Source organism: Toxotes jaculatrix, chromosome 16 (assembly GCF_017976425.1).
Source record: "Toxotes jaculatrix isolate fToxJac2 chromosome 16, fToxJac2.pri, whole genome shotgun sequence".
NCBI lineage: Eukaryota > Metazoa > Chordata > Actinopteri > Toxotidae > Toxotes > Toxotes jaculatrix.
This window is the reverse complement of record NC_054409.1, coordinates 7,962,409-7,970,711: the sequence shown is the minus strand read 5'-3', so window position 1 is coordinate 7,970,711 and position 8,303 is coordinate 7,962,409. Positions and strand designations below refer to the sequence as shown.

At 42.0% G+C, this 8,303-nt stretch overlaps 2 protein-coding genes across 6 annotated transcripts; one reads left to right on the top strand and one right to left on the bottom strand.

Annotated features, from left to right (window-relative positions):
• Window positions 1–147: 147 nt before the first annotated feature.
• On the bottom strand, window positions 148–2,932 carry tmem203 (transmembrane protein 203). Of its 3 annotated transcripts, none has more exons than XM_041058170.1 (2): window positions 2,810–2,932; window positions 148–2,328 (listed from the first exon to the last, which is right to left on the bottom strand). In XM_041058170.1, the coding sequence occupies exon 2, from the start codon at window positions 2,056–2,058 to the stop codon at window positions 1,642–1,644; it is 417 nt and encodes a 138-aa protein (XP_040914104.1). In that variant the 5' UTR covers window positions 2,059–2,328; window positions 2,810–2,932; the 3' UTR covers window positions 148–1,641. The 3 variants fall into 3 exon arrangements, with proteins under 3 accessions (XP_040914104.1, XP_040914105.1, XP_040914106.1); XM_041058171.1 differs by having other exon boundaries at window positions 148–2,324; window positions 2,810–2,887; XM_041058172.1 differs by having other exon boundaries at window positions 2,805–2,857.
• Window positions 2,933–3,171: 239 nt separating this feature from the next.
• On the top strand, window positions 3,172–7,651 carry alad (aminolevulinate dehydratase). 3 transcript variants are annotated; one of them, XR_005895488.1, is made up of 13 exons: window positions 3,172–3,263; window positions 4,301–4,426; window positions 4,578–4,628; window positions 5,072–5,168; window positions 5,541–5,676; window positions 5,786–5,869; window positions 5,982–6,070; window positions 6,212–6,267; window positions 6,363–6,450; window positions 6,540–6,626; window positions 6,780–6,909; window positions 7,041–7,149; window positions 7,182–7,651. XR_005895488.1 is itself a non-coding variant. In XM_041059000.1 (12 exons), exons 2-12 carry the CDS (start codon window positions 4,308–4,310, stop codon window positions 7,097–7,099), a joined length of 996 nt encoding a protein of 331 aa, XP_040914934.1. In that variant the 5' UTR covers window positions 3,172–3,263; window positions 4,301–4,307; the 3' UTR covers window positions 7,100–7,651. The 3 variants fall into 3 exon arrangements, 1 of the variants encoding a protein (XP_040914934.1); XR_005895489.1 differs by having other exon boundaries at window positions 7,041–7,160; window positions 7,270–7,651; XM_041059000.1 differs by having other exon boundaries at window positions 7,041–7,651.
• Window positions 7,652–8,303: the final 652 nt, after the last annotated feature.

The window sequence follows — 8,303 nt, the reverse complement described above, 5'->3', positions numbered from 1 at the left end:
TGCGGTCTCCCACGCCCACATAAAAAGGTAGTAGCGCCTCCTTGTGGCCGGGGAGACCAGGCCCTGAAAGCAGCCCATTTATCTCCTATACCAATTACCAGCCTTATTGATAATATAACATTAATCAGACATCAGTAAAATGTTGATGGTTTATTTACATGTATATACAGATGACAACAAGGGTGCCATAACAAGAACATAAATAAGATTTGGTGAATTTCTTCCCAAAATCAACATATACATATTAAACAGAATGTCACATCCGGAATTACCTTAAAATGAGGCACACATACATAATATAATACATAACACATGCGGTACGTACACAAGGTAAGATCAAAAACATTACATATTGTACAAATAAACAGCAATTTTCAGCGAAAAAAAAACCTGTGCACATAACTGACTGCTAGTGGAAATCACATTCAGTTCTTTTACATCAGGGTGAGACTGTGAGCTGACAACAAGCTTCAGAACCAGCGTCTTGCTGTCCAGACCAGCCTCACTGAGGGAGCTGACATACTAGTCAATTTGGGGTGTGCAATGCATGAGAAACACTCCCAGTAACAGGCAACACAGTGAAACACAAGATAATACATCTAACCAAATTTAGCTGATAATTACTTGGGGAAAAAAAAAACAAAACATCATCAGTGCTGCAGCAGCTCCCTGGGCTCTGTTACCCCTGAAAGCTATGGTATTACTGCTTTAAGGTTTCACCACTCTATTTAATCTACACGTGTTGTGTGCACATGTGCATTAAAACATAACTCTGGTGTAAATTTCCCTCATGGCTCACTGTGTGCCGTTCACTACACCATGGTAGAGGCACTGTCATAGTGCAAATGCACATGTACTATTTTAACATCTTCTCCAGCTCCTTGTATTATTAAAAAGTGACAAAACAGCTTACAGTCACAATCCATCTTGATGAAAAAGGGGCTCAGAAAAATTGAGACAAATATTGTCTAGTTTCTATTTACTTCCTTTCAGTCTTCAGAATCTATTAAAGCTTAAATGTAGCAATAGGAACCATTAAATATGTTTACACCACATGGCCAAAAGTATGTGGTCATTCTATTGTTCTCATTTCCAAACCATAGGAAGGAAGAGCCTCTTCTCTTCTGGTTCCAGACGAGTTCTTCCACACCAAAAACCATCTCTTTATGCAGCTGGCTTTTTGGGACATAGTGGAGTCAAAACAAACTACTGCCTAAGATACAGTAAGCTGCAGCAATGAGATTTCCTTTCATTGGAACTAATGGCTCCAAATCAGAAAAAAACAGCCCCAAACCAAATGTACACAATCGTATATGGAGATAATTTTGGCCATACAGTGCATTTAAGCATTTAGCAACACACAAGATTATCTGCTCCTAAAATACTTTACTCTAACCCAAATAAGCACTGAAATTTAATGTTAATTTAAAAACTATTAGAATCTCAAATGACAGAAAATTGGATTCTGGTGTGATCTTGAACATGTCAAAAAAAAAAAAAAAAAGAATTTTTTTGTTTTTTTAAAAGGTGCCAAAGAGCCAAAAGAAAAATTACACTATTGTTATGCTTTAAATCTCAAATGGCAGATGAAGACTGCTCTCTGCTCCGTGATGTGAAAACACAACCACTAACTGCCTCTTCTCAGTTGACACGGCATGCTCGTATCATCAGCAGCTGCAGCAGGATAAACAGCGGCGAGACAATGAGACCAAACCACAGGTCTCTGGCTTGTTCCTGCTCTGCCAGCTTCTGACACAGCAGCACCTCGCACACTAGCTTCAGGCTGAGCACCGTCAGCACCCAGAGGAGCCGCAGAACCGCCAGACGCTTCTCATTCTCCTGGTAAAGACGGATGGACACAATGGCTGTGAAGTAGGTGCTGAGGCCGTCGGCGGCAAACAGTGGGACGAAGACCAGCCACCAGCTTAGTGTGGGTGTAAACATGTCAGCTCGCAGAGCGACCAGCATGCTGAAGACCAATAAAGCTAACAGGTGGAGGAACAGTTCAAAGGTGGCGAAGCCCAGCCACTGGACCAGTTCCCTCAGGGAGAACAGCATGGCTGAGCACAGTGGGGTCTTCAACTGAGGACAGACAGAGTTAGGATGGCCAAGTCACGCACTGGGCTGTCCTGGTTAGGGGTCAAAGTGCTCCAGCGTTTGGACAGCTAGGGGTGTCACTGATTTTGCTCGGGCATGAATGATGAACCACTGCAGAGATGACCATCTGCTTTGTAGGCTACATCTTCAAATCCACCATGAGGAGGTTGATGATGGGTGGTGACAGCAGGAAGTCCTCCCAGTCTCAGTCTCTCTGGAAACCCTTCCTTCCTTACATATAATAGATAAAATATAACATTAAAAAGGGGATACAAAGTGACAGAACTAATGAAAACATGAAAAATGAAAACAAAAAACAACTAGAGTCAGTTATACACCCACACACGGTCTGTAACTCAGAGTGTACGTGGCCCAAATCACATCTCACTGAATAAGGACACAGCTTGTGAAGACAGCCAGTGAATCCAGCTGTCTTTCTACATCATTTCACCCCAGTGTCAGTTCAATATTTAACCTGATTAAACTCACTGAGTTACCGACTGATACTGGTAGACTGTTTTTATTGACGCACGGTGTAATATCAACGTTACTGTTTAAGACAAGCAACAATAACTCGATGACAGACTGTAGCCGATCCTTCTACAGCAATGTAAGCTAACCACAGTCAGAGAAGATACAGCACTGATTATATAACACAACGCATGTATACACATATACAAACGTGTTTTACTGCGACAACACGTTACTTTACCTCAACAGCAGTCGGACGTTTCCTCCTCCATCTAGCTGGACGCCAAACTGTCAGTACACAAAGCTAACAAACCGTTAGCATCGTAGTTTTTTTTTTCTCGCATTGAGAAATGATCGCGAGAAGATAAGCCGGGATTGTACGGTGGCCGAAAAGGCCATATATCCTTTGGCTTTTAGCCGTTGGTCGTTTTAAAACCTGCGTTATGGTCCAAAGGCTCTACCTGTAATAATAACCAAATGCGGTATTTCCCTGTTGTATATAAAAATGATAATTATATAATAATTTCCATTCGGGTGATTTCGTTATATTGCTCAGGCTTAATGGAAACGCTGGAGACTCCAGCCAGTAGGCGGCGGTAGCGTGCCACCACGTCGCCCGGGAACCGTCGATTAAAAAAGAAGGGCAAACACTGAGTTGACTTAAGTGTGGAGAAGTCGCAGACTCATACTCACAGGCAAGTACACTACATTTATTCAGCGTTTATGCAGATGTTGTGCATGTCTTTGGTGTGTAATCTCACAGATATAAGACAGTAGTTGCTGTGAGTTGCTCCCCGTTCATTACAGCTAATGACTAAGGTGATAAAATGACATGTAGCCTACTAAAAAAATAACATACATGTGATCTCTAAAAGGATCTCAGATTGGTCATTAGTAGTGTGTTTCAAGCCATGTCGGATTAAAGTTCATTGCTCCGTGTCACAGAAATGGCTTGTCATCTTAAAGCTGTAGTTTGTCATTTACTGCACATACTTTGGTTCATTTCCATGGTCATAAGTTTAAGGAAATGATATGATCAGATCATTTTAGCACTGCAGATCCACGTTGTGCATGCTGTTATCTATCTTGTATTTATTTTAGTGTGACCTTCCAAGTGAACACTGATGAAAATGAACTAACAGCTAAGTTAAAATAACAAAATAACTGGCGCAGTTCATCCAGATTGTCCCATGGTCATATAATGTGATGCATTTTAAAAATCACACATAAAATAATCAGTTCTGCTATTAGTCATTATATGACACCAAACTCATGATATGTATTGATGATAAAAACATATCATCACCATCTGACTCTACTTAGTCAAGATAATAGTGAATTAAAGCCCAGCTTTATGGCTCCTTACAAATCAACAACATGCTCTTTGTCCTGCTGTGGATGAATGGGGATGTCATGGTTGCCCAGAAAAGGCATGTGTATGGAGAATAAATGGCCAAACACTATTAAAATAATAGCTTCCTATTTAAAAGAAGTTTGAAGTCCTGCAGCTTGCTTGCTCTGCAGTGAGACAGAGCCAAGGTGCTGTTTGGAGAGGCAGTGTCACGCATGCTTGGTCAATTTTAACGGCGACTGAGCTGCAATGAAGCACTGGAGTGCGAGAGCGGTACTTTTTCTCTGCTCGTTAACTAAAGATTAAAAAAAAAAAAAAAGAACCTGCATTGTATACTGCGTTACTTTCTGTATTGTATCACTGATTGTTTCTCTGCTTCAGGGTAAAGATGCAGACACCAGCAGAGTCAATCATCCACAGTGGCTATTTCCACCCGACGCTCCGATTCTGGCAGACCTGTGCTGCAGATTTAAGACCCGACAATCTCATCTACCCAATCTTCATCACGTAAATTAAAACTTCTCTATTTTCTACAAGTGAATTCAAGTTACTGTCACATAAACTAGCAAGTGTACAGGAGTTTGACTGATGTAACAGTGGCCAGAAAAAGTATAACTATACCTTCTAACCTATGGTTCTTTGTCACTGTCTCCTACAGAGATAGTGCGGATGCAGTAGAGCCCATCAACAGTCTGCCAGGACAGGCCAGGTGAGAGGGACATCCATGAATACTGTCATAGTCATCTCAGGTTTAGATATTCACAGCAGCAAAGCACCTGATTTTTCTAAACTACTTGCAAGTTAAAAAAAAATTGTAATTTAAACACAAATCATATGACACACACACACAGTGTCACCCTGCACATGTGAGTCCACAGGGTGTTGTCCTCAGATAAAAGCAGTCAGGCAGGGTGGACCCAGAGCCAAACACTGGACCTGGACCAAGATAAGAAGAGAATCCGTTAAACCTTTATTCCTCACGAACAAAACCAAGAGGCAAACCCACACTCACATTTTGTGTGCTTCTGAATTACAAGACACAAACCTTGAAATTCCCTTTTTGAGATGTGAAATTTTGTGTCAGTATTTATAATAATATAATAAAAAATTCTGTTTTCTAACGTTAATTTTTATATGTATTCTCATTAATAGATATGGGGTGAACAAGCTGGAGGGAATGCTGCGGCCGCTTGTGGAGAACGGCTTGAAGTGTGTGCTGATTTTTGGTGTTCCAGCAAAGATAACAAAGGTATGTAAAACTAAAAGAGAGGAATAAAACACAGTGATTACTCCAAATGAATATTAACATTTTGTGCCTACTTTTATTACTGCACTTCTCTGCTAAATGGGCAAACATGCTTTCTAATTTACCCAGTCCCTGAAACTGTTACTTGCAGCAGTAGTGTAAGGCTTGTAAATAATACATTATAAAGAGACTATATCTGCTCACTATATCTCCTCACCCAACATCAGTGTGACCCAACATGAGTGTCGCCTCCCGAATGGAGGCTGCTATAGCGGCCGGTGAATACCCATGATTTTGGAATGACGTGTTCTGTGTGGCAACAAAACAGTTTTTCTTTACACTCAAACACACTGTGATCTTGTCTTTTCTCATAAGGATGACAGGGGTTCAGGTGCCGACACAGACGATACGCCGGCCGTACTGGCAGTGAAGAAGATCAGAGCTTTGTTCCCAGAGCTGCTTGTGGCGTGTGATGTCTGCCTGTGTCCCTACACGTCACATGGACACTGTGGTCAGTGTCTCCTCAGATGATTTACCTCCAGTTTATGTAAGACCACAGGGATAATGTGCATCACATCTTTGGATTTTATTACTAATTTTTCTCTTTTTTTTTTTCCCAGGTATCCTGAATGATGATGGTACTCTGAACGGTGATGCCAGCTGCCTGCGCTTGGCAGAAGTGGCGTTGGCCTACGCCCGGGCTGGTAATTTTTGTTTTTTTGATAGTCAGGATTGTTTCTTCACCGTTGCTTCTTGATTTAATCTGATCTAAAAGAAGTTTGGTGCAGCCCTAAGTCTGTTATCTTAATTCTACAGGCTGTCACATCATCGCCCCCTCTGATATGATGGATGGAAGAATCAGAGCTATAAAACAAGCACTGATATCCAATGGTTTGGGAAATAAGGTAAACGACTGAAAATAATACAGGAAGACACAGACAACGACACTTGTCATTTCTTTGTTGGATGTTGACAGTAAGAAAAATAAAGTATATTTCTATGTTTATCATAAAGTTAATTCATTTTTGTGTGTTCTCCTTCTCCAGGTTTCAGTTCTGAGCTACAGTGCAAAGTTTGCCTCCTGTTATTATGGTCCTTTCCGGTGAGTAAGCCCTCTTAGATCAGGTGTAAACAGATCAGTGAGACATTACTTTGAAGTGAGAACAGACTGAAGCTCCCTGCTGTCTGTGTATACAGAGATGCTGCACAGTCCAAACCTGCGTTTGGGGACAGACGCTGCTATCAGCTGCCTCCTGGAGCGAGAGGACTCGCCATTCGAGCTGTGGTAAGTTGGTTTGTGCTTGTGTACGTTTTGGGTTGTAGGCGTTACGTTGGCACAGTTGTGGGAGATCTCGCCGCTCTTCTGTGCTGCAGGAGCGAGATGTGAGAGAAGGAGCTGATATGCTGATGGTGAAACCAGGTCTGCCGTATCTGGACGTCGTGAGGGACGTCAAGGACAAGGTCTGTAACAATGCTGCAGCTTTGCATTTTGGGAAATGTGCTCAGTAGCTATGAAACACAGATGTGAAAATCCCACACGAATATCACTGTGCCTGTTGGAGGAAGTGTCCCCACTGGGATTAGTCTTAACTTTCCTCACGTGTCTCCCTTCAGTTCCCGTCTCACCCCTTGGCAGTGTACAACGTGTCAGGGGAGTTTGCAATGATGTGGCACGGAGCGCAGGCTGGAGCGTTTGACCTACGGGCTGCGGTGATGGAGGCTATGACCGCCTTCCGCAGAGCAGGTGAGAGTGAGAATGGGGGGGGGGGGCTAACCCATATAAATGTACGTTTCAAAGTGCAATAAAATGCTTGTTATCAGTTCACTTCTAGATGTGATCTGACCAATCCCTTTCCTCCCTGCTCTGTGATGCAGGTGCTGACATCATCATCACCTACTACACACCTCAGCTGCTCACCTGGCTGAAGGAGTGAAGAACGAAGATCTGAAGCCAAAGGATGAAAACGGACCAACAGACAGACTTCTTTAAAACTACAAACCTGCTGTAGACTCAGCCATGCTAACAAAACGCACTAAGGGTTAATAAATGTATGAGAACAAGCTTCCACCTTGATTTTTTCCATTCAGTTTTGTGCTAACAATTCAAATAGTGTTTATATGGTGATTATTTTTTTAAAGGGAGTCCAGTGTCCAAGTGGATACTGCTTTAAAGAAAATAAAGGTTAGGCTATTTTTCTTTTTCAGCTTCTGAAGCGTGACTAATGAGCTGAACACTGGGAATGTAAAACTTGATCATCTTGTCAGGGTTGTCAAGCAGGAAATGTCTTTTATGTGTCATTGGGATCAGCATTAAACAAACTCAATCATCTCTCTTAACTCATGTGATTATGGAATGTATATGTGTGTGAATGTGGACCATGCAAATGTCTGATATATATATATGTGACTGCTGCCTCAGCCAAAGCACTGTCATCCCCCCAAAAAAGCTCTTATCCACTGAAGGAAATAAAATCGTTCATTCAGAACTTCAAGAGAGTGTGTTATTTAAAATTGAATAGGCCTGCGAATGCTGCGTAGTAGATGTCACAGCTTAACCAATGCTGTAGTAAAAACTTTTAACACCTTTCATCTGTGTGTTAAGTGTATAAAAAAAGTCTGCCTCACACTAACAGACACACAAGGTCTTTTGTGTATCTTGAGGTTTGTGGAATTAATGTTGGAAATGATGGATTTGAATGACGTGTCCATTAATGTAACTCTTACAGTGGTGCAGACACCAAGCAGTTTGCCCGTCTCAGCACTGACAGCTTCACTCTTCTTCTCCTGCTCTGGTTCCTCTAGGAAGAACATCAGAGCAGCTTCCACCATCTCTGGAACAAAGGACGCAGTGCTCTATTACAGCTCCTAGAGCTTTGTGGATCTAACTGTAGAGAGAGGACTGATGGGGATCTGCATGCCACCAAACATTCTCTTGTTGTGCAGAGATGGAAGGAAGGTTTGTACATCCTCCTCTGCTGAGGAGGATGTACAAACACCTGAAGTCGCTGGATGAAGACACCTGAAGGCCCTCCAGTGTGACCTTTTTTTTACACAGAAAACTCGATGAAGCAACTACTGCACTGTAACTTTGTTCAGAACAAGCCAGAGCTATAAATCCCATTCTCATTTATTTGAGGT

Excerpts from the sequence above, each read along its gene's own strand:
- alad (XM_041059000.1), top strand. The coding sequence starts at position 4,308 with ATGCAGACACCAGCAGAGTCAATCATCCACAGTGGCTATTTCCACCCG. Across the intron at positions 5,677-5,785 it reads CACGTCACATGGACACTGTG|GTATCCTGAATGATGATGGT; the intron begins GTCAGTGTCTCC and ends TTTTTTTCCCAG. Across the intron at positions 6,910-7,040 it reads GACCGCCTTCCGCAGAGCAG|GTGCTGACATCATCATCACC; the intron begins GTGAGAGTGAGA and ends TCTGTGATGCAG.
- tmem203 (XM_041058170.1), bottom strand. The coding sequence starts at position 2,058 with ATGCTGTTCTCCCTGAGGGAACTGGTCCAGTGGCTGGGCTTCGCCACC.